Source organism: Vespula vulgaris, chromosome 25, assembly GCF_905475345.1.
Source record: "Vespula vulgaris chromosome 25, iyVesVulg1.1, whole genome shotgun sequence".
In the NCBI taxonomy this organism is placed as follows: Eukaryota; Metazoa; Arthropoda; class Insecta; order Hymenoptera; family Vespidae; genus Vespula; species Vespula vulgaris.
In genome coordinates, this window is record NC_066610.1 from 1,829,751 (window position 1) to 1,855,758 (window position 26,008).

At 30.3% G+C, this 26,008-nt stretch overlaps 2 protein-coding genes across 6 annotated transcripts in view; both read left to right on the top strand.

Moving 5' to 3' along the window:
- Positions 1-1,213: 1,213 nt before the first annotated feature.
- LOC127072321 (SH3 and multiple ankyrin repeat domains protein 2) overlaps positions 1,214-26,008 on the top strand; it is a 133,101-nt gene continuing 108,306 nt past the window's right edge. For all 5 annotated transcript variants that reach the window (XM_051012649.1, XM_051012648.1, XM_051012651.1 and 2 more), the window contains exon 1: positions 1,214-1,678. The gene's annotated coding sequence lies outside the window, so the exon portion shown is untranslated. The remainder of the gene's footprint in view (positions 1,679-26,008) is intronic.
- Positions 18,186-22,653, top strand: LOC127072375 (uncharacterized). Its single transcript, XM_051012788.1, has 4 exons — positions 18,186-20,372; positions 20,513-20,776; positions 20,917-21,048; positions 21,192-22,653. The coding sequence occupies exons 1-4, from the start codon at positions 20,336-20,338 to the stop codon at positions 21,305-21,307; spliced, it is 549 nt and encodes a 182-aa protein (XP_050868745.1). The 5' UTR covers positions 18,186-20,335; the 3' UTR covers positions 21,308-22,653.

Here is a 26,008-nt window from a genome sequence, read left to right on the forward strand (position 1 = left end):
ACGTACACGTGCATAGTAATAAGATTTTTTTTATTTTCCAATTCTTTTTTTTTTACTTCGATCATGTCTTCCATAATGAAAATCGTTAGAAAAAAAAAAAAATCTCAAGATTATCGTACATTTAATATATATATAATATGTGTACGTATTATATCGATCGATAGTTTTTTTCCATAAGAATGGTTCGACGAAAGGAGAGAGAAGAGGTTTTCATATATCCATTAGTATACTACCACAGTGATTAAGAGGAAATCAAAAACAAAAAAAAAAAAAAGAAAGAAAGAAAGAAAAATCAAGATGGACGTCGGTCGATAAAAAGTAGTCTAGAGTCCCGAATAATAATCGAAAGAAGACTCTCGATATTGTTGAATTTACTCGATCGACTTCGGAATACAGTTTGTTGTATCTTCTCGTGAAAAAGGTTAAGAAAGTATGGATGTATCTATATAGAGAATGAGTGTGTATATGAGAGAAAGAGAGAGAGAGAGAGAGGGAGAGTATAAGTGAGTGTGTGTGAGAGAGAGAGAGAGAGAGAGAGAGATACCTGGAATGGTAATGGTAATGGTAATGGTACCGGTGCAGAACGTCGGGAACGCGGATTATAAGAGCGCGTTTTGTTTCTTGCTCGATATCTCGAACCTCCTCTTTTGCTCAACCCTTCTTCCTCACACTCTTACGTTTACAGTTAAGGACACGATATACTTTGATGAAATTAAGCTGGACCCCGTTGTCTCACGGTCATTGACACATACCATATATGTATATATACGTGTATACCTCTATGTGTGTGTGTGATATATAAATATTATTTTTATTAGAAAATTTGTCATACTTCTAATTCGTTTCTAAATTAATTACAATTTGTATTCGCGTAAAAAGATGTTTATAAATTATAAAAATGAGACGAGAGAAAAATAATCGATACGTATACACATACATATATATATATATGTATGTATGTATATATATATATATATTCGAAAGTAATATAATTATCCAATTAAGTATACGTTATAGATAAAGTGAAATCTTCTTCGCGATAAGAAAAGTATTCATTAAAGCATATTTATTTATTTACTTAAATACATAGTCGCTTAAGTATATACGTGTAAATTCTGATAATTTGTTTTTCGCGCGTTTCGCTCGGCGCCCGTTAGAGGCGCCACTGGTAAAATCGCGTCGAGTCGTGACGACGTTCGGTCAGTCGCGGGCGCGAGTTCGTCGAGGTCGGACGTGTCGTCGCTTCGTTCGTTCTATTTTCTTACGTCAAAACGCGTGGCGCTACTACGATTTGTAAATTGTATCTATTATACGGAGGCACGCTTAAACGTTCGGTGTATTTCTCATTTTATTTCATACTTTCTTTTTCTTTTATCTCTTCGTATTACCAATTACTATCATTATCACTATCGTTATTAATACTATTAATATAATTATTATTATCGTTATTATTATCATCATCATCATTATTATTATTATCATTATTATTATTATTATTCGTGAAAAGTGTGTGTTAGTGCGACGAAGTAAAGTGTCATCGAGAATCTTCAATCCTGTCGAGTCCACGAAGAAAGAAAGAAAGAAAGAGAGAGAGAATCTTTCAATCTTTCAACTATTTTTCGATATTAAACAGGAGCGTACCGTTCAGAAGAATTTCATCGATTTCATAAGAAAAAAGGTCAGTGATAAATATATTATACGTATTATTATTATATCGTTATATCTTCTCTTTCATAAGGATTCAATTTTTCGACGTTATTAAATTCCATTCTTCCTCCTCCTTTTTTTTTTCTTTCTTTTTCTTTTTTTTTTTTATAAATCGCAAATATAATTATCTCGACACGTTTTCTTCGTCCGAACGATGATGTAATGCCGATACTGATGTCATTGTTTAATCATAGATATTTACGATATGATCTTTTCTACATAAGGGAGAATTTGTATGTATGAATTTGTATGTAATACGTGTTCTATAGTAAGTCGCAAAGAAATTCGCGCAATGCGTCTGTCCCACCACCATTATTACAAAAATGGCGTACCGCAGTTATCGAACTGACGATAATAATGTGTTTTCTTTTGTTTCTTTCTTTCTTTTTTTTTTTTTGGTTTTCTTTGTTATTATTATCGACGTATCAAGCTATTTCTCTTTCACATCGAAAATTAGAAAGTAAAAGAACGTTTCATATCAATCGTCGACAATTTTTAATACAGTCAATATATATATATATATATATATATATATATATAAATATACATACCTACGTATATTTATTATCCTAAAGTTTGTTACTTGACTAATGTAGTGTCTAACCTAGTGACTAACGTAGTATATAAAGAAAAACGTTCGAACGATTATTTTCGACTGGCGAACGTCCATATTGTTTTTTTTTTTCCCTTCTTTATATTTATTTATCTATTTCTTTTTTCTTTTTTTTTTTTTTTCGAATCACGTCCTCGCAAACACACGCGTGTACACGGAAATAATTTCTTTCTTTTTTTTTGTTTTTGTTTTGGTATTTGTTCGAGAGTAAAATTCGTCGTCATCGTCGTCGTTTTCGAAAATTTTATTGAAATCCATTCAAATGAATTTTGATAATAATAATAATAATAATAATAATAATAATAATAATAATAATAATAATAATAATAATAATAATAATAATGATAGCAAATATTGTATACTTATTGGATAAGCTTAGTACGTTTACAAGAAAGAAAATAATATTGTTAGCATTATTCGCAAAATTATTATTGTAGGTTAATAATAATAATAATAATAATAATAACAATAATAATATCGCACGAGTACGTATGGTAAAACTCGTTAAAGCATTGTGTATCGACCTTTACACGTTAATGTAAACAACTACAAAGAGCCAACGAGATAATCGTTAGAATTGATTTGTTCTAACAGCGTGTTAGAGAATATTAGAAATAATTGTTTCATTTCTATCTTTTCTTTCTTTTCTTTTCTTTTTTTTTTTTCTTTCCTTCTACGTATTTACATTTATTTCTTATTCTACTGTTACGAGTAATACGAAGTTTCATTCACAAAAATGATTACTATTATTATTTTGTTGTAACGATTCGAATTAATAAATTGGAGAATTTTCTTTCTTTTTTTTTTTTCTCTCCTTAATACCCGAACTATAGTTTTTTGAAGAGAAAGAAAAGAAAATTGTTGCGTAATGTTTTTACGAATGAAACTGCATTTCTATATTATTGTTATCATTTGATTTGTTTTCTTTTTCTCTACAAATTTTACGAACACGTACGTAGAGAAATTTGTTAAAAATTTTATAAGAAAGATAGAAAAAAAAAGAAAAGAAAAGAAAAGTAATACTTGGTAGGGTATAAGAACTTAGAAAAAATAAAAAAAAAAAAAAAGGAAAAGAAAAAGAAAGTTTAGAACGAATCGTTTACTACACGCCCAAGTGAAAAAAGTTTCGATGAGAAAATGGGTATTCGGTCTCCTGTCGATTAGAATGTCGGTGTCCTTGGATCGGTTAAATAAATCGATTACATAACTTCAAAAGTAAGTATATTATTCGAAACGAGTTTAATCGTACTAACATAATCGAAGAAAACACTCATCATATTTGGATAGATCTCAAGGAATTATATCGTAGATGATTAAATTAAGAAAGAAATTAATATAATAATCAAAAAAAAAAAAGTAAAAAAAAAAAAGAAAAGGTTAAAATTACAAATCAAAATGATTAAATATAATTACATGTAAAGTAAAGTATGTATTTGTGTTTGTATTTTTAATTCATAAAAGTAATTTCGAGTGTTATTTAAGAGATGGGTCTCTTAAGTTTTTATAATAATAATAATAAAAAAAAAAAAAAAAAAAGAAATCGTAAGAAAACTAATTATTATTAAGAGAATCCTTTGATAATAAACAATCGTTATTAAAAAGTAATTATAATTAAAAAGTAATAAAATTTTATTATTAAAAATTAATGAATAATGTTATTATTAAAAAGTAATAAAAATCGCAATTTTATAATAAAAATATCGTCACTGAAAAAGCAAATAAAATAAAACAAAATATCGCCATTTAATGATCAAAAACATTACCATACAAAAAAGAAAAAGAATCATATTTCATAATAAAAAAATTATTAATTTTTGAAAAACCATTATTTAGAAAAACTATATGTATACTTGATTATAATAAGAATTTTTGTAAAATGCTTCGAAATAAGTGATTTAAGAACGTATATTTTTCTTTATATATATATATATTTTTTTTTTTCTTATTTTCAAGGAGGTACCAAGATTATGTGCGTTTCACTTTCGTGTTAAGAAGTTCGTGTTGTCGAGCTCGGTAATAATCCGTGACTAATTGCCCCGTTGAAAGATGCGATTCACGAGAATAATTTTGCTCTAATAGGCGACGTGAGTATTCTTTTTGTCGCGTGGACGTTTCTCATTATATATTTCTTTATTCTCTTTTGTTTCCTTTCTTTTTTTTTTTTCATTATCTATTTCATATATATATGTATATATTTATTTAAATTATAAAAAAAAAAAGAGGAAAAAACGAATGTAATAAGTCTTGGAAAATTAGTAATTAATTTTTCAAATCATCTAGTAATTTTCGGGGACTCAACATCAACCCTTTAGGAATATGTAATCGATTTTTTTATTTTTATTTATATATTTATTTATTTATTTTTTTTAAGATCGTATTTAATCTTTTTTCTTTTTTTTGTCATTGGAAATCGTTATATATTTTTTATCATATATATATATATTTTTTTTTCTTTGTTTTTCATACGTCAAAGTATTTCCTCATCAGACATATTTCGTGGAATGATAGGCTTGGACGAATTTGGAATTTTATGAGTCAAGTGTCTTGTTCTTAATAATTGTAGATCTTATATCTTATCATAAATATAGGCTTATCGAGCAAAAGCAAACTTCTGTTTCCGTATTTTGTTCGAATATCGAGATATTTCGCGATATAATTTTTTCAAAAAGAATATATATATATATATATATATGTATGTGTGTGTGTGTGTGTGTGTATTTTTCTTCGTCTTTCGACATTCCATTTTCAACTGATGACGTCATCTCGCAATAATCATTAAACGAATGACGACGACGACGACGACGACGATGATAAGCATCGTTAACCTAATTTTTATTATATTTATCAAGCTTTCGAGGTGCGGTTGATTTCGAGATTAAATCTTTCTCTCATCGTTTAAGTATTTATTAGTAAGTTATATTTCGTTATACATCTTATCATTCTTATCATAATCGTACACTCTCATATGTTAAGTGTTAAGATTAATTAATTAACAGGCTTTAATTCGACTTGTATTATATTTCGATCGTTATTATTTATTTTCTTGATCGTCTAGTTTCTTTTTTCTTTTCCTTTTTTGGTTATTCTTTCTTCTTTTTTTCAATAAAAAATTTATTTTTTTAAATAAAATTTCTATGAAAAAATGATTAACTTTTCGATCGATCTCCTTCCACTTTCGTCGCCATTTTAGTCGCCATTTTTTCCTTTTCTTTTTTTTTTCCTTCCAATAGACATTAATTTAGATCGATAACAACTTATCAATTTTAATATATTTTCCTTCCTTTTATTTTCTCTTTCTCTCTCTCTCTCTTTTTTTTCCTTTTCTTTTGGTCGATTTCACTCCAATACTCGTTTACACATTTTTATCTATCTACGTTTCACTCGATTACCATCGCCATTTTTTCACCATTCTCGTCGCCATTTTTTTTCCTTTACTTCTCTAACGGAGAGACATTGATCATAAAATAAAGATGGTGAAGAGGGGAGGAAGGTTATAAAATTTTCTTCGGAAAAAAAAGAAAAGAAAAGAAAGAAAAAAAAAAAAAACGCAAAAAGAAAAGAGCAAAAAAAGCAATCAGAAAAAAGATAATAAATACCATAATCAATAACACGGTTTTTATAAACATTTCTTTTGTTTTCTTTTTTTTGTATTGTACCTTCAATTCTTGTTCGTCGACATGGGAATACAATTCAACCTCTGAATATATCTCCTAGTACAATTCTCCTCTAGCCCATTTCACCCCATCCTATCCCACCCCATTCGATCCCCACCCCTGTTCCATCCCTCACTCCCCTAGCTTCGCTCCACCTCTCTTTCTCATCTACCTTGCAGTCCAAAATCAATATAGACGGCAGCAGCGGTGTTCCAGCGTCGTATAACGCAGTAGAAAATTCTGCGAGGATAATTTTTCTTTTCCCCAGCTTTGATGACTTTTCTTTCTCTCTCTCTCTCTCTCTTTCTCTTTCTCTTTCTCATCTTCTTCTCGTCCTTCTATCCTCCCTTTCTTCAAAACCCTCACCCTATACGTAGAAATCTATAGTCGTTTGTGAAATAACTTATTTTATGACCTCCTACCTTCGCTCTAAGCTCATAAACCTTAACGTTACGAATTTTATCCCCCTTTTCACCCTCTGATCAATCTCAAAAAAAAAAAAAAAAGAAATAAAGATTTTTCTCTCTTTCCGATCGATAAAACTACTGAAGAAAGTTAATTTAACGAAGTTGATGATCGTACGAGTTTGTCTTTGTCGTTTATGTAAATGTAATGGATTAACTTTCAAAAATACAATTTAAAACTTCATCGTTCTAATTGTTATATATTATTAAAGTGTTGAAATGTCCGTAAACTCTCTGTGAAAAATAATTGATTAAACATTTTTTTTCATTTCAAATACTCTTCCTGCGATTTAATAATTCATTCGTTCATTCATTCATTCATTCATTCATTCATTCATTCAGTTTTGAAAGATGAATGAAAACTCTCTTAATTAAGCTCTTCAGCCGAAAGAAATAATGATAGAATTTGCTTCGAAATGTAGATACGCACGCGAGGGATAAAATCCAGGGAATTTTTCCAAGTATCTTTCCAAAACCCAAACACGTACGTCCATGATAACGAAAATATAAAAGGATGGAAAACATAAAGAAAGTTACTTGCTATTCTTTCGAAAGAAAATGTATCTCGGGAACTAACTTTATAGGCAGGTGTGTGCTAACTTTGATGGAACATGGATAACTAGTCAAGAAGGCGTGGCCAACTAGCCAGGAAGGCGTGGTCAACTAGATAAGGGGCGTGTCCAACTAGTCAAGAGGTGGTACTAAGTAGACAAAGTGTATGACCAACTTTGGAGGAGTGCAGTTAACATTCTAATAGGCGTTGCTAACTTGGATGGGGGCGTGGTCAAGTTTAGATGGGGCGGTACTAACTTTGTAGGGGCGTGTCTAATTTGAGTGAGGACTGATCTAACTTTGTAGGAGTTTTAAGAGCGAGACTAACTTTCTGGAGGGAGGGACAATTAAAGAGTTTCACGATGCCTTCGATGCGTTCGATGACACGTCTAATTGTACGATTAATACCGTTACACTATACTTATCATATCTTTTAATAATTTTTTCTTTCCTTTTTCTTTTTTATTCTCTTAATCTTTATTTTGATTTTGTCTACGATTCCAGAAACGTTTTTATTCTTTTCGTTGATCGTTATCGATTTCAACTCTCTCTCTCTTTTTGCTCTCATTGACTCCATCCTCTGTCCGTATATATTTTACGAGCGTCTAGCATCCCCTTTTACGATCAAGCTACCCTTAAGGCTACGAGGGATCCACGTTGTGAATAGGAACGACGTTTTACGCATAACCTAACTATATCCACATGGTCTATCTCTCTCTCTCTCTCTGTGTGTGTGTGTGTGTGTGTGTATCTATATAGATATGTTTATGTGTATATCTTCTTCCTTTACCAAGGAACTTTTAGTGATCTAATTTCGTCCACGTTCTCTGAAGGGTAAAAGGATAATTCTTTTTTTTCTTTTGAGATGGAAGGGAGGGATGAAATTTTACTTTCCGCCTGCGGACAACTCAGCTTCGTATTTTTTTCATTGGATTATTCCAAAATTATTATCATTATCATCATCATCATCATCATCATCATCATTAGTTTTTTCTTTTATTAATGTTTTTCTTTCGTACACGAACGAGATGATTTTTATGATAGCAGTAATATAATTACATCAAAAGATGTGCATCATTTTTTTTTTGCAGAATACTTAAAAGAAAAAAAAAAAAGAAAGACAATTTCATTTCAAAGTTCAGGAACTATAGACTAGTTATGATGTATGATAGTAAAAATTAAAATGGACGCAGAAGGAAATTGTATTTTCCTCTCTCTCTCTCTCTCTCTCTCTCTCTCTCTCTCTCTCTCTCTCTCTTTGTATTTCTCTATTTCTCACACTTTCTCACACGTAGCTTCCGAACATGGGGGTCTCTCAGCAGGGCGTTGAACAATTTCGGAGTATAATTTATGGCGTCCCAGGTTTTCAGTCGCGACAGGGGCTGCTGGCATAAACAACCTTCCTTCTCTTTCTATATTCATCTCTCTCCCTCTCTCTCCTTCTCTCTTTTTCTCTATCTATCTATCTCTCTCTTTCTTACGTTCTTATGTTCCTTTCGCAGCCACCCCTATCGTGTAGCAAGCGTCGAGACTGAGAAAGAGAGATAGAGATATACAGATAGACGGGGAGGGAGAGAGAGGGAGAGAGAGAGAGAGAGAAAAAGAGAGAGATCAATACCAAGTGCTATCATATTCTTTCATCGTTTCTTTTTTCTTTTCATTCATTAAAATAATAGAAAAGGAAAAGAAAATAGTAAATAAAAAATAAAACGCTAAACTACATTTTTTCTTTCTCTCTTTCTCTCTCTATCTTTTTTTTTTATCTCTCATATCTCTTGCCAATTTTTTGTCTCTCTTATACATATATATTTTATATATAATATGTTATATAATATAGTATATATATATATATACTCGTAATATAATTGTATTAATCAATTATTTAAATTGTAATATTAAATATCATATCTTTTTCTAAATTAATATATATATATATATACTTTTATAAATAACCTAATCAATAATTTCAAGTATAAATTAGATAAGAATATATCGATTTATATTAAAACAATTTTATCAATCATCATCATTATCATCATCATCATCATCATCATCATCATCATCATCATCAATATCATCTATAATTAACTTAAAATACTTGGAACAAGTTTATCAATGTGTGAATGATAAAATGGGTCACATGATAAGCATTGTTCTCTCTCTCTCTCTTTCTCTCTCTCCCTTTCTATCTCTCTCTATCTCTGTCTCTCTCTAATCGTCGCTTAAATTAAATTCGTAATACAAAGGTCCTACTTGGAACGAGGTAACTACTTACGCGATACGTTTATTACTAAATACAATTCTAAAAATAAACTCTTTCTCTCTCTCTCTCTCTCTCTCCCTCTCTCTTTCACACACACACACACATACATGTATATAATTTTTATAGCAAACAATAAGAGTTAAATATTACATGATACGAAAACGTGAAAGAAAATAATTTCTTTATGACAAACCAACCGCGTAACAAAATAAATCACTATAATACGGTATAATAACTTGTTAGAAATTTGTTAATACGATGTTATTAAGTTCTTTGAAATTTGATGATATACAAAATGGTGGATGTATTATTACCATATATGGTAATATGTTGAAAATGTTGAATAAGACGATGGAACCAGAGTTAAGAAGAGAGAAGAGCAATGAGTCGCGAGGGGTGGGGGTAAGGCCCATCTTCTGAAAGAGGGTCCTCCTCCCCCTCCCCCTCCCCACCCTCCACCCTCCACTTCCATCTCAAGTGCATCGTACTACAAAGGACAAAAACCTCGTAAAGGACAATAACCTTGAATAAATCACTCTCAACCAATGGCTGTACTCTTTTCTCTCTCACTCTCTCTCTCTCTCTCTCTGCTTCTTTATTTTCTTGGTTGTTTATCTTCATTTTTTCGTTCTTCTTATTTGTTTCATTTTTCTCTTTTCGTTCGAACGAAATAATCGGAAGGAAAAGTATCTTCGAATTTTTACTCATTCGTTTGTTGTTGTTATCGTTATTTTTTTTTCGGAATTAATTTTATATAATTGGAGGATATATCATTAGTAGATCACATAAGTGTTCGTTTCTTCTTTTAGATTTTTTTAATTAATTAATAAAATTGTTCATGGTTATGAACGAATATTAATTACGATAGAAATATATCTGTGCGATTGCCAAATTTGTTTAGTTAGTTTTTTAAATAAATAAATATATGTATATATATATACGTATATATGCAATATTGTTTTATTGAATTTTTATATAAAAAGTATAAAACGAAATTGTATTTTTAAATATTTAATATATTACATGAAATATTTATATACATATGTATATATATATATATATACGTAATATATAAGTTTAAATTCATGTGTAGGATATTTCTTTGCGGTTCAGTCGTTTGAACGTTTAGATTTAACCGCGGCTTAATGTACTACCAAGGATAGTTTACATCGGATCAAGCTCACGGCGAGGTAAACTAGCGGAATTTACTACTGCGAAACACCGTAGGATGAACACGTAAAACGATCTAACGTTAGATTAGATAACACGATATTATCTGAAATTTATATCTATACTACGATAGAAATGATTCTTTTCATTCGTTTCTCTTCCTCTGTTATTTTCAACTTTTCTTGAAAATTGTTAACCAATCAATTCTAAACATTCACCTAATCGTTTTCTCTTCTTTTTCTTATACAGATTTATAAAAATCTACATTTATTTCTTAAACGAACAACTTATTAATTTTATATATTATATATGTATGTATAATATTATTTGATTAGATTTATTAGAATTATATTAATCATTTATTATTTATTCGTTTATTCTTTCTTCCTTTCTCTTACATATATTAATATTATTAAAAAAAAAGAATTGAATAGAGTCAGAGAAGGAAAGAGTGAGACAGACAGAAGAAATTATTCATTTTAAATATTATACATACATACATATATATATATATATATATTATACCATATTATATTATAATATTTTAATAATATATATCATATTATCTTACAGTAATATACATTATAATAATTATATATTACATTATTATATTATATTAAACATATATTATTTATTATACATTACATATTATAACAACATTAATAATATTCAAAGAAAGAAAGAAAGAAAGAAAGAGAGAGAGAGAGAGAGAGAGAGATTAATAAAATAAAAGAAAAATTTATCAAATAGAGGGAGACATATTTAAATTATTTACCTCTCTCTCTCTCTCTCTCTTCTCTATCCCTCTTAATAATAATGGGGTCTTTTTCTTTACCCTCCCCCTTCTAACAAGCAAACGAACTAGTTCCGCTCTCATACTCCGATCCAAGAGGCACGTGTGAACGAAGCCTAAAACCGGTCCCACCCACGCCTATCTTTGCTATCGTGCGCTCGCGCGAACTTACACGTAGAAGGGCTATTTATCTATACACGCGTGAAGAGATCTCGCGTGTGTTAGAGAGTAAAAAAAAAACTATAGAGAAAAATAGTAAATATTCTAATTATACTTGACAATGTTTGCGACGTTTATACACGTTTTATATATTTCTCTGTAACTACGTCTCGTTGAAGTTTCTTGGTCATTCAACTTTGACACTATTGAAATATTACACGTAAAGAATCTTTTTTATATATATATATATATATATATATATATATATATATATATTTTACTACGTTTCGTTCATTTCATTCCTCAAATATACGAGATTGAACAGATATGATTGATCGAAGTCGATTGTTTCGCATGCGCTATTTTCTTTTTTGTTGGCCAATGATCGTTTAATTTTTTATTGTCTAAATTTGCAAACTCTGAAGTGTTATTTTTTGATACGTCGAATCGAGAATTCTTCATCCTTTTTTTTCCTTAAATAAACTTAATGGTCCTTCAATTTTCATTCTTCAGAATTAGAAATTGACAAGTTTGAATCTTGAAAATCGATCCCTTTTAATTAATCAAAATCGATGATCGAATTTTTCTTTCTCTCTTTTATTTTTATATTGGTCGGTCAATTTTTTGACCGTACTAAATTAAAAATTGCATTCTTCGAATTCAATATTCAATACACACACACACACACACACACAATCGATTTTATAAATTTTTTTTTTACAATAATAACTAGAGAGAAAAAGAAAGAAAGATTGAACGATGACTCTCTTTACACTAAAAACAATTATTATTATCATTATTATCGTTATATAAATATCAGTATTAACAATTTCAATTTTTTTTTTTAATAATAACCACATCATACTAAAAATCGATAGATAATATTAATACGACGTTGATTAATTTGAAATGAATTTCTCGTTTGATCTACGTTTTGTTAATGGCGCCGATCATTCTCCCCCCCCCCCTCTCTCTCTCCCTCTATCATCTCGATCTCCTTTTTACTTGGATATAAAAAATTCAATCTCAAGAAGGAGAAGAGAAGAAGTTTCGTCTGAAGGAAAAACGCAATGTCGGCTTCTTACTTGTTTGCCATAAAACGTGAAGAAAAAGGAAGAAAAAAAAAATAAAATAAAAAAGAAAAAAAAAAAAGATTCGATATCACGAGAAAGAGAGAAAAAGAGAGATAGAGAGAGAAGAGAGAGAAGAGAGATGGTTCGATCGGTGCTCTCGATAATCGATCCTTCGTGGTCCATTCTCCTGTCAAGCAGCCGCATTCTTGCTCGTTCGGCAACCTTCGAAAACGAAGCCCTTCCACGGGAACGCTTCGGGCCATTTCAGAAGCCTCTTTTATTTCTATGTGTGTGTGTGTGTGTGTGTGTGTGTCTGTCTCTGTCTTTCTTTCCTTTTTCTCTTCTCACTTTCGTTAAACTCTCTCTCTCTTTCACGTACTATAGAAGCCTTTCTCCTTCGCTCAAATGCCGGGGCTACTGCTTTCGGCTTCGTTTGTACAACTTACTGATTTTATCCTCTTCAATTTTGTCCCATTAATATTATATTGTTTTATTATTTTTGTTGATAAGAAAAAAGAACGGATATATATATATGTATGTGTATGTGTATATATGTATAAATTGAATTAAGATTGATATATTTGTTTTTATTAATATATATTATATATATATATATTATAAAAATTAAATGAAAAATAAATGGAATTAATATTCGTTTTTTAAAATTTCATTTTCTTTGAAGTGTTAGTTTGATACTATGAATAAAAGAATTATGTTTAAATAAGAGTAATAAAAGAAGTTAGTAAAGGGTTTTGAATCTCAACGAAGAGGATTTTGAAAAAAGAAACTAGGAAGAATGAATTGATAAAAGAAACAAATTAATAAAAAGTCCATCTCAAAGTGGCTGAAATAACAATTAATACACGAATGAACGGATCATAAAAAAAAAAAAAGAAAAAATCGCTGTCATAAAATAGAATGAATAAAGAATCATCTCAAAAATTATTCCATCATCTTCCGAACTCAAATCAGAAAATAGATAGAATAGAATTCGTAGTAACGATAATAACAATAATAACAAAAGAAAAAAAAATCACTAAAAAAAAAAGAAAAGAAAAGAAAAGAAAAGAAGGATCACCATCAAAGGGTGAAAATAAAAAGGAGAATAATGATTAACAAAGTAAATAAGAATCATGAAAAGAAAAAAAAAAAGAGAAAAAGGAGTAAGAAAGAAAGAAAGAAGAGAAACAAAAGTAAATAAAAAATAAAAGTATCATCCCTACTAAATTACTCCCTCAATTATAGCCTCCGATCGTTTAAATAATATATGGGGTTGAAATCAAAGCGGCGAATGCGATTTCTACGAAGTTGAGTCTTTTTTTCTTTTCTTTTTTCTTTCTCTCTCTCTCTCTCTCTCTCTTTTTTGTTTTTTTTTTTTTTTTAAAGAACAGAACGCGACAATAGGTAACGGAGATGCTCAGAGAACGCGGATGCACGGTTCGACGATTCGACTCGGCTAAGGCTGATTTATCGTCCGAAAGAGTCTGCCAAATTGGCAGCGTGCGTCCGCCAAGCTCGTTAGTCAGTCGATCGTCGGTCAGGGACCTCCTGCTGGACCAGAATTTTCGATAATTTCGACCTCTCGATACATGAGCCTCCGCCATTGTGAATACTCTCTCTTTCTCTGTTACTTATTCTTTCTAAAATAGACGTATATACGTACATATATAAATATATATCTATCTTATTTCATCCCTTTTTTTTAATTACAAACTTATAGACACATATATATATATATATATAAATAATTTAGATAAAAGAAAAAAGAAGGTATTAGAATTTTAAGAAGATTGAATAAATTTTCTTTTCTTTTTCTCTTCTTCTCTTCTTCTTTTTTCTTTTTTTTTTCCTTTTTTTTTTAAGACAAAAGAAAACGAAAGACGAATATTCATGGAATATTGAATTAAAACTAACATTCGATGTAGCTCTAATGAATTTTTCTTTCTTTAATATATAACGATATCGTCAGATAAAAATAATAATGAATGAGATACAGAAAAGTCTTTGATAGTTAAATAGAGGAACTTTTAATGAAGGCCTAGAAAAACACGTTGCACGCACAGTATGCATCCACATTATTATTTTGTATCACTACAAGTACACGTTACACATACATATGCATATAAGTACGTATATATCAATGGTGTGTGGTGTCACTGAAGTGACGTAATCGCAAACGTCGGAGTTAGAGCTTCCGTAGCTGCGTGTCCCTATAGATTCGTTTAACGTCAACCGGAAGTTGTAATAATTCCGATGATGGTGTACGCTCCCTCTCATCGAGACGCCCCTGAGTCAATTGCAAGAAGTAAACGAGATCGCTCTAGTGCAAAAGAGAGAGAGAGAGAGAGAGAGAGAGAGAGAGAGAATCATACTCTTCATTTTTAACCCTTTATTACACCATATTAATTTCAACAAGTACATTTATGTAATTTTCTTCTTCTCCTTTTTCCTTTTCTTTTTATTCATGAATTTTTTTTTCCACCTATAAAAATTATAATGATAGATTTGTGACGATTGTAATGTATTTATTTCGTTTGTTTGTTAATAGGTTAATGTAAATAAAAGGATTATTTTTTTTAATCGTCGAAAAAAATATTTTCATGATTGAGATATCACGTCGCCATATTGTTTATTATTATTATTATTATTATTGTTGTTGTTGTTGTTGTTGTTGTTGTTGTTGTGTGGTGGTATAAGAATGATCATTCGTCGACTTGAGTTACAAGATATATATTCAAACGTCGAAGTAATAGCATTGAAAAAGTATGATCGTTAACTCGTACTTTGGATTCTACTAATGACTATAATAATTGAAAATATTAATAACTCGTGTTCTTCTACTGATGAATGTGTGTGTGTATGGAATATTCATTATTTCACGTCGAAGATTTGATTGGACATATTGAATGTGATGGTAACACGATTTTACGAATAACCATAATCGCTTGAAATCTCGTTAACGTCAACAACTAATTTCATGGATGCATACATGCATGATGCATCATGTTATTACCATTATCATTAACATTATCATTAGTTGTATACTATGTTTTAAATTCGTTTAAACGACACATCGTGTTCTTTTACATATTTTACAATGTACATATACATATATACACATTTTAATTCTTTATTTTAAAATTCCCTAGATTAAAGAAAAAAAAAAAAAGGAAAAGAGAAAGAGAAAATTATTTGAACGTTATCAAAAGTTCGTCTAGACCGTCCAAAAAAAAAAAAAAAGAAGAAGAAAAACAAAAGTAACTGAACGACTTTTAAAAAAGATACAACGCTAATTGTGTAATAAAAAAGATATAATGTTAAGTTGTAATGAAAGTTTGTAATATTAATCGCAATGAGCTTAAAGAGGGACGAGAAAGAAAGAAAAAAAAAAATTGAAAATCCACGAAGTGTAAATTGTCGACGATTTACGTGAAATTTTTTCTTTTCTTTTCGATTTTTTTTTTTGATGCTTAAGAGCAGAGGGACAGGGGTGTGTTGCGATGGGGTGAAATGAGAAAGGGTGGTGTGTGAGTTTATACTCTTTTTTTTTTTTTTTCATAGGTCCACCCATTCGCGGAAAATTTCCGTTTTCCATTGATTTCTTTCGTTCCTTTTCGTCGTTTCGACAAACTCGAACAATTTCCTGTAGACCGAAGTAACATCCTCCTTTTTCACAGTGCCGTAGTTGAAATCGAATTCCGAGACACTTCGTTTCCTGTACTAGCACTATTACCATCCCTTTCCTACCCTTACTCACCCCTTCAACCCCTTCACGATATTCCTCCTCCTTCTTCCGTTTAACAAACGAATCCAAGATGAATTTCGAGAAGTGACTTTACCCAAATCACAGGATGAGATAAATCGATCGTTTGATTTCCGATTGTCTTTTAATTTGCAAAACGATGATTTAAATGAAAATGAAAACGAATACGAATACGAATCGTGTTTTCTTTAGAAGTTCGATAACATCAAAATCGTTTTAACATCAAAATTCAAATCAATCTTGAATTTAATAATTAGTTAGTACTAATTTGAAATTATTGATCATATTTAAATATCGATTTGAGGTAATAACAATACAAAATTGATTTTTAACTAGGACTAGATATGTTAAAGAATAACGAGATTTGTTGTTTGGTTTTCATGAATGGGTCCACATAGCTTCGAGTTTCTTTTTCACTTTTTGTTTTATTAGATCTTTGCACGGACCTATCCCCAAATGGTTTGTTGGGTATGTTCGTAAATAATGAAGGAATGATTTTGAAGGTCATCAAACATGTAATATCCATGCCGCAGAACATGTACGACCTAAAAATGATGATAACAAAAAAGAATTGTTAAAAGAAAATTTTTAAAAAATTAAAAAATTGTTTACCAATAGTTCCTGTTTATGTGATTACTTGGATATATCGAATGTTGTGTATTGTGGAATCCATCGTTTTAGTTATATATACATGTGTAGAACATATATGATGCGTGTATGTCTGTGTGAGTCTGCTCTTATTTATTGGGAACTTCCGATTGCTGGAAATTGCAATAGAACGAGCAAGTCTATCACCTGAATGGCACGTTCGACGTGATAAGCTACGACGAACTTCATCGATAAGTAATTGCTTTACGTGGATTCAGGTTATTACTTCCGATCGTTATTACTTCCAATTTTGATTATAGTCTAATTAGAATTCCCTTAAAGTCTCTCCTCGACACATACAAGCAAATAAATTTATATATTTATTATTATGACGTTTCTTTTTTTTTCTTTGTAAACTGCGTTTCGAATAGTATCTGATCATTTTTACGGGACACATGAATAATTATTAAAATTAATAATAGAATTGAATAATTTCTTATTTTATATAAGTGAATGAAAGTAAAATTTTTGTTTCAAAAAATCACTGAATGATAATTGTTGTTAATTTTTATCATCATCGTTATTATCATTAATATGTATCATTTTGATTTTTTTTATTATTTGCAAATTCTATCGAACAAATAGGATGTTTAATGAAATTTGTAGTTTCATTAATTCGTTCGAAAAAAATAATTTTGTTTTTTATTGTTTGTTTAATTTTTATCATCCAATAAATACATTACGTTACATTACATTACATTACATTACTTTACATTACATACACATATGTATGTATGTATGTATGTATAAAAAGAAATTAAAAATACATACGCACACACATAAAATAAATACACATATTTCTCGACTTCCCCAAGCAAGCAAGCAAGCAAGCAAGCAAGCAAGCAAGTAATCATAATTATTATCTATTCGCATTCGCGTGTAATACATACGAAAGAATAAGTGAAAGCGATATCTCCCATCGAACCACTGCTATGCGTAGCTCGATGATCATAAATCACGATCGATTACATACAAGCCGCGGCATGAAACAAATGCGCTAGAGCCGATATTTGATTCATAAACCGAACGAATCACGCTTTGGGAATATTATTGTAAATGAACTTTACCATAATAGTTTTTCCATATTGGAAATGTGATAACAAATATCATCAACGTTTCATACACACATATTTATACGTATTTAAATAGATAATATTTATTAAAATAGATATTGTTAGTGTAAACAATTGTATTGCAAATTTTATATAATCTTTTTTGTTCGACAACATGGCGGACCAAAGGTTGTTGCTAGATGATTTTAAAACTCGATCTTTTAGGCTTATGTTTTTTTTTTGTTTCTTTCTTTTTTTTTTTTCAGATTATAAAATTGCAAGGTTAACTAGTAAAACTGTAATCATAGTTACGTGCTTAAAAAGTCGCGAAGAAGTGCAATTCATTTTTGCAAATCTCTTTTCGTCCATCTGAAAACTTTTGTATTAGGTGAAAAAAATATTTCTTCTTCTTCTTTCTTTTTTTCTCTCTCTTTCTTTTCAACGTCATTCAACAAAGTCGTTGCTTGCATTTAAAATAAACATACGTTTCAACTTTGACCTTTCGTAAGATTTTCTGTCCGATGTATGAACAATATGAAACGTCCGAACGTTAATCGAATTTCGAACAATAACTTTGAAAACTTTTCTGACGTTTTCATGATAGTACCTTTTGCTAAATAACAATAGTCTAAGCTCGAACGTATTGTCCAAGTATTGTATATAATAATCTGGAGTAACGGAAAACAATACCACGAAAGAAAGAAATAAAGAGATAAACAGAAAGAGAGAAAATCAAAGTAATATTTATTTGTAAAACACGTCTACGTAGCTCCAACGAATATAATTAAAAAACAAAAAAAAATGAAATGAAATGAAATGAAATGAAATGAAATGAAATTAAACGAATTGAACGTAAAAGAGTCATACCCAAATTCTAATTGGGTATACCCAAATTCCAATTAGACGTCAAGGATAATGATCAGATGTATCAAATATCGATGAGGGATGAAATTTTGAATGAAAAATGTCGACTCACGAAAATCAAAAAAACTTTATCGACGAGATCCACAACGCGTGTTTGTTACAATGAAAAACAAATTCATGTCAGTCGTATCAAATTCTTTTCTATAAAATGAAGCGTCCTAAATCGTTCTTGGGAACGAATAATTATCATCTTTTTTTAAATTCGATTGAATTATATCATATACAGATGATATATCGTTAGTGAGTATTCTAGTAAGTGGTTAGTTCACACAGTACCGTACGTATTTTGTGGTAGGCCACGTTCGTGTAATTACCTCTCTCTGTCTCTGTTTCTTTCTCACACACTCTTGTGTTCTTGAATCCTTGATACTAATTAAAACGCCGACGCTGAGATAAACAGGCATATATATAAGTTTTATACGTACATGTGTACGAGGAAAAGTGCAATGCTAGGGAACATATATGTATATATATATATAGTCATGTATAAAAAGAAGGAAAAAGAGAGTAAGAGAATAAGAGAGAGAGAGAGAGAGAGAGAGAATATACGTGAACGTTAGAATGGTCTATGTAAAAGTATTGAAGCGGTTCATTGTGAGCCGAACAATGACCGAGTGGCCAAGTGTGAGGGTCAGGGACGTGAGGAGGAAAGAGAAGACACACTTCAGACGTTCCTATAGGTATACATACGTCTATTTCTCTGTATACCGTGTGTCTCACTATACATATGCGTATGTACGTGTGTACGGAGCTTAAACTGCATTTTTACCTAACCTCTTTCTCACATATACACACGTATGATACCAGCATAAAATTTCTAATATCGAATAGAAAAGAGATGTATCTAAAATCCGACATTAAAAAAAAAAAAGAAAGAAAAAAAGATTTAAATTATTTCTCAATAATGCTTTACGACGAATTAATCGTGAATTTGATAAAAAAAAAAAGAAAAAGTGAAAAATGTTGAAATTGATAATATCAGATAGAAAGAGAGAGAGAGAGAGAGAGAGAGAGAGCGTTAGAACAGCGTTAGAAAACGGACTTGGTTAATTCGTGAAACGAGTATTCGAAGCGAGAAATCACACATACATGGAGAAAAAGAGAGAGAGAGAAGTATAAGAGCAGCAAACGGATAAACATTTACCAAGACGATCGTTATAGGTATAGGATATGCATATGTGTATGTGTGTCTGTTTATATACGTATATAGCAATAATATGTGTGTATGTATAACATGGAGTCTAGGAAGGCACGTAAGGAGCTGCGCCGAGTGCAGCTCTTCTAACGGTAATTCCTTTAGACCAGTACCGCAACTTCTGCAGTCAGAAGAGTCGTTCCTTGCTACTGGACTCTATCTACCACTCCTGCACTCCTTGCTCCTGTGATTCTTTCTGTTTCTGTTTCTTCTGAAGTCCCTATCCTAAGAAACGTACCAATCATCTTCTCTCTCTCTTTCTCTTTCTCTTTCTCTTTCTCTTTCTCTTTCTCTTTTACGTAGCAAATGCAAGTGATCGTATGGTTAGGCTTAACAAATTCAGGTTCGTTCAAAATTGAAGTTGAATTTATAATACGGATTCATTTTGTTAATAATTGGGTAATAATTGTTTTGGATATAATCATGTCTATTTCTCTTTTACGTTGCAAATGCAAGTGATCGTATGGTTAGGCTTAAATTCAGGTTCGTTCAAAATTGAAGTTGAATTCACAATACGGATTCATTTTGTTAATAATTGTTTTGGATTTAATCTTGTCTATTTCTCTTTTACGTTGCAAATGCAAGTGATCGTATGGTTAGCCTTAACAAATTCAGGTTCGTTCAAAATTGAAGTTGAATTCACAATACGGATTCATTTTGTTAATAATTGTTTTGGATTTAATCTTGTCTATTTCTCTTTTACGTTGCAAATGCAAGTGATCGTATGGTTAGCCTTAACAAATTCAGGTTCGTTCAAAATTGAAGTTGAATTTATAATACGGATTCATTTTGTTAATAATTGGGTAATAATTGTTTTGGATATAATCATGTCTATTTCTCTTTTACGTTGCAAATGCAAGTGATCGTATGGTTAGGCTTAAATTCAGGTTCGTTCAATATTGAAGTTGAATTCACAATACGGATTCATTTTGTTAATAATTGTTTTGGATTTAATCTTGTCTATTTCTCTTTTACGTTGCAAATGCAAGTGATCGTATGGTTAGCCTTAACAAATTCAGGTTCGTTCAAAATTGAAGTTGAATTTACAATACGGATTCATTTTGTAATTAATTGGGTAATAATTATTTTGGATATAATCATGTCTATTTCTCTTCTACGTTGCAAATGCAAGTGATCGTATGGTTAGTCTTAACAAATTCAGGTTTGTTCAAAATTGAAGTTGAATTCACAATACGGATTCATTTTGTTAATAATTGGGTAATAATTATTTTGGATATAATCATGTCTATTTCTCTTTTACGTTGCAAATGCAAATGATTTTATGATTAGCCTTAACAAATTCAGATTCATTGAAAATTGAAATTGAATTCACAATACAGAATTTATAATAATTGTTTCGGATATAATCTTGTCTTTTTCTCTTTTACATAGCAAATGCAAGTGATTTTATGGTTAGGCATAACAAATTCAGATTAATTTAAAATTGAAGTTGAATTTACAGTACGGTGTGACATATTCATTATCATTTCGTTAATAATCGTTTCGGACATAAAATTAATCTGATTTCATTAGATTCGAGTCGTAAGAATTTTAATTGTTTATAAAGCAATCTTTCGATTAGGATAATCGACAATATCGATTTAGGCGTTTAATCACAAATCTTTAATTATACTGAGTATAATATTTTCAATAAAAATCTCGAAAATTTCCAAATATTAATATTACTTGGAAGGAACGTTTTTCCAACACTTTTATAACAGAAAATTCAAATCAATGTTCAAAATTAGAAATACAAGATTAGGTATCACAAAAACAAAAATTATCGATCAGTCTAATCAAATCTTTCTCGAGTGATCCCAAATTCTTATTCGTTTGTCACGAATTCTAATCGCACGATTAGAAAATTTTATATCGCTTGATTCTTTTCAAATTTCTGTTTTTCTTTTTTCTTTCATTTTATCATTCCATCGGTATACATAAAAAAGAAAAAAAAGAAAGAAAAAAAAATCTCAAGAACGATTGGTGCATCATAAAATTTCATTTGCCGTAACTTAGGTTATACTACCGACGTTTAACTCTATTAAATCATTAAATCATTCTTAAAAGAGTTGAAATAAATGCATCTCGCTGTTAGATACAGTCCATCCATTTTGTTGGAACGAAATGCATGGAGTATATATAGTATATATATAGTATATATATATATATCTCCGTATATATATACCGTACACGTGTAACAAACTTACACGCGTTCATTTCGTTCATCCATTCCGTCATTATGCTATCAGACGATGCAATTGCCAATTGGTTCTACGCTAGTAGTAAATTTTCCTTGGCGGCGACGTCTTGCAGATCGGTTAAACACCATCCTCGACTTCCTTTACTCATCCCTCACCTATTTTCATACTTTTTCTATCTCACATTTTCTATCTCACAAATATACACACATACACATATGCATAGAGATACCAGTTCGTATTAGTTTTCCTTCTCCCTCACCCATTTTATTATTTTTTATTACTCTCTCTCTCTCTTGCTCTTTTTTTTTATTCAATGTAGAAGAAAGTAGATTGCTATTGGTTTTCTTCGACGCTAATATATCGAGATAATTATATGTGTACGTGTGTGTGTTTATGAGTATGTTTGTGATATCAAAGTTTGAAATTTGTGGGTTAATGGAAAATCGATAATTATCTATCGAAATTTTATTTATTTTATATTCTTTTCTTTTTTTTTTTACGAGTAAATGTGTGTGTGAGAGAGAGAGAGAGAGAGAGAGAGAGAGAGAGATGCAACGACCTATGCATCGATGTGCATCCAAGAACGATGCATCACGCCTTTACAAGGAGGCATAACGTGCCATGGCGTCTTGTAATTATCTCGTAGATATGAAATCGTGACTGTACGTGCGGCGTTTAAATCAGATATGTAGAAAGTAATTTTTTTTTATTTTTTTATTTTTGTTACAATCCCTACTCTTACTTTTCTCTTTCCTTTTCCTTTTTTTTTTTTTTATTTCTTTTAACGTCGCGATTAATCGTACGTAGCCGTCAAATCGCAAAATTGCACAAAAATAATCGGAAAATATCAAAAAGAGATATAATTTGAAATTTTGTTGAAGGATGAAAAAATTGAATCCCAGAACGATCTCGATCTCGATCGATTAATACGGCCCTGAAATCGAGGATCATCGAAGATCTTTGAAGTATCATCGATAGATATCTAGATTCTAAACGGTAGCTTTCTCGAGAAACGAATGTAGAGAAATATGTACGACTGTTAACACAGCTGTTAACTGTGCTCCACAGTGTATATACCAGTATGTATAACAACAATAATAAAAGACAGTATTAGCACGCGGCTTATCGGTAATGATTTATCGATATTGCGCAACTAGGTTCCCCTTAACACCCCTCAGGCTCCCCTAACTCCTTCAGGCTTCTTAACTCCCCCCTAGACCCCTAACCTCCCACCCCAACAACACCCCACCCCATCGATTCTCGCGTTGTTGTATTTTCTTCCTTTTATCTATTCGATTCGAGAACTTGGAGAAAACGCCGGTTACACTCTTCGAAGACTTGATTTATGTATGTTGGTGTTATTACTTGTTGGTGTTAACCGTGGAAATTAATTAAGTGTTCCCGAATGATCGGAATGGTAGAATAGAATTAAGAAACGATTGTTAAGCTGTTTTACAATCGTTGATAAGTTACCACGTTTGTTTCTTTATTTCTTTCAAAGATGGAACAATTTCATTGAGTAATTTACTTGTCAATTTATTATTGGAATAATTTCATTTCATTTTAATAACGATGCTCGTGTCTTGGCAATTTTTTTCTCTCTTTCTCTCTCTTTTTTTTTTTTTTTAAATCGGTGATTTATAAAACGTGATTAAAACTCTCGTCGAGATGGAATAGTAACTGATACGCTCCGATGATGATTGATTAGCTGGATTTATCAATTGATTTTTCTTTCTTTTTTTTTTTCTTACATCTTTTTTTAAATATTTCTCGTCGAGTGTTGCATCTCAAGTTTTTATCGAATCGGTTGTTAAATCATGTTATCGATTGAGATTTTGCGATTAAGTTTATGAATGGACGTTCGTGACGTTCGTTCTTATTTGCTTCTTTCTTTCTTTTTTTTTAACTTGAATTTTTATTAAATCGTGTTGAAGATTACGATTGAAATTTTGAGATTGTCCTTGAAACTGCGAATGATAAAAATCAACTGCATTTGCGCTGAATCGTCGACACTTGTTGTCGTTATTGTTGTTGAATCGTGATTGAATTTTTTGCCCTTTAATTCGATCGTAATTAAAAGAAATTTTGTTGTTGAACAAGATCATCCAAATCATTGATTCAACAGAAGGAGTAAATTCGATTATAAAAATAATCTAATAACTTGATAATTTTGTTAAATATAACGTAACATAATATTAATTTCGATGAATTAAAAAATAGGATGAAATTTATTCAAATAGAATAAATTAATCGGAGAGATCGAGCACTGTGTGTGTATTATATTAATAAGTATAATTTGATCTAGTCGTATAAGGAAATCGTTGTCGCCAATGTCCTTTTCATTCCGATATACCAAAATCAACAGAGCGAATCAATTTATTCCGCGTTGCTCGATGTTTATTAGCCACTTTCGTGGGCTGTGTTTATTCGACCGGCAAGATATAGACGAAAGGGAATAATAAAGAGGGTGAAAGCAATACGTATCGAAACGAATAGATAAGAAATAAGAGAGTGTGTCAGTGGTGTTGAAAAAATTTATATATATACATACACACACATATATATATGTATGTACATATAATATGTATCGAAACGAATAGATAAGAAATAAGAAAATTTGTTACTGTTGTTAAAAAAATTTATATATATATATATATTAAATATTATTTATATTTAATGATTTTATTTCATTATATTTAATTATATATATTATTTATATTTATATTTTATCATTTACATACATTATATATATATATATATATATATATATATATATATATACGAGTGATTTACATTGGAATATAAAGATAAAGTTGATAAGAAAATATTTGTTTAACGATGCATATCTAGAATGAAATTGAAATATGTAAGTTAGAATGATTAGTATACTTTAATTAGTCAAATCATAATATACAGTTTACATATTACATAAATCCATGTACTTACGTATGTGAATTAATATTTACCGTACGACATCTCGGCCGGCTCTCTTGTATTTGCAGTTGTGCATGCACGGAATGCAAACAAGGAACACTGTCGTTAATTATCTGACGAACAATATCTACAGTTTAAATACAGAGACGCGTGTGTTAGTTTCTCGGTTAACGAGAGTGAATATTTTTGTTTTCTTTCTTTTCCTTTTTACTTCTTATTTTTCTTTTCTCTCTCTCTTTTTTTTTTAAACTCCTAACACGATTTATAAACCGCGGAATTAATTAAAAAAAAAAAAAAAAAAAAAAATATTTTTGTTGACGTTAATCAGACCGTAATAATTTTTAATTAACATCCCCACGTAGACCGACACCATTTTATTTTATTTATTTATTTTCTTTTTCTTTAATAAAAATCGAAATCATCAATTCGTTCCAAATTAATTTCACTTTTATTGCAAAATGAAAATAATCATTCTTCTTTGTGTGATAATAATACAAAAAAAAAGAAAAAAAAAGAAAAAGAATAGCTTGAAAAAATATTTGAAGAATTTAAATGAAACACTAAGACTAATCGTCAGGGACATATAGAATATAAATTAGATTAGAATCAATGCGGAGTAGAGTAGAGTTTCATAGTGTCAGCTTAGATGCCGTTAGCCACAGTCGTTTATTCGGTTTATTCTAACAAGAGTGAGTACATAGTATAGTATTAGAGAACAGTCGAGAAGATGTTTGTTCGTCGATCGGAAAGAAGAAACTAAAATAAACACGTGGAACGGTAACGGTGAAATTTTTCTTACGACCTCTACCACCCCTCACCCCTTCACTTCTCTTACTCTCTATCT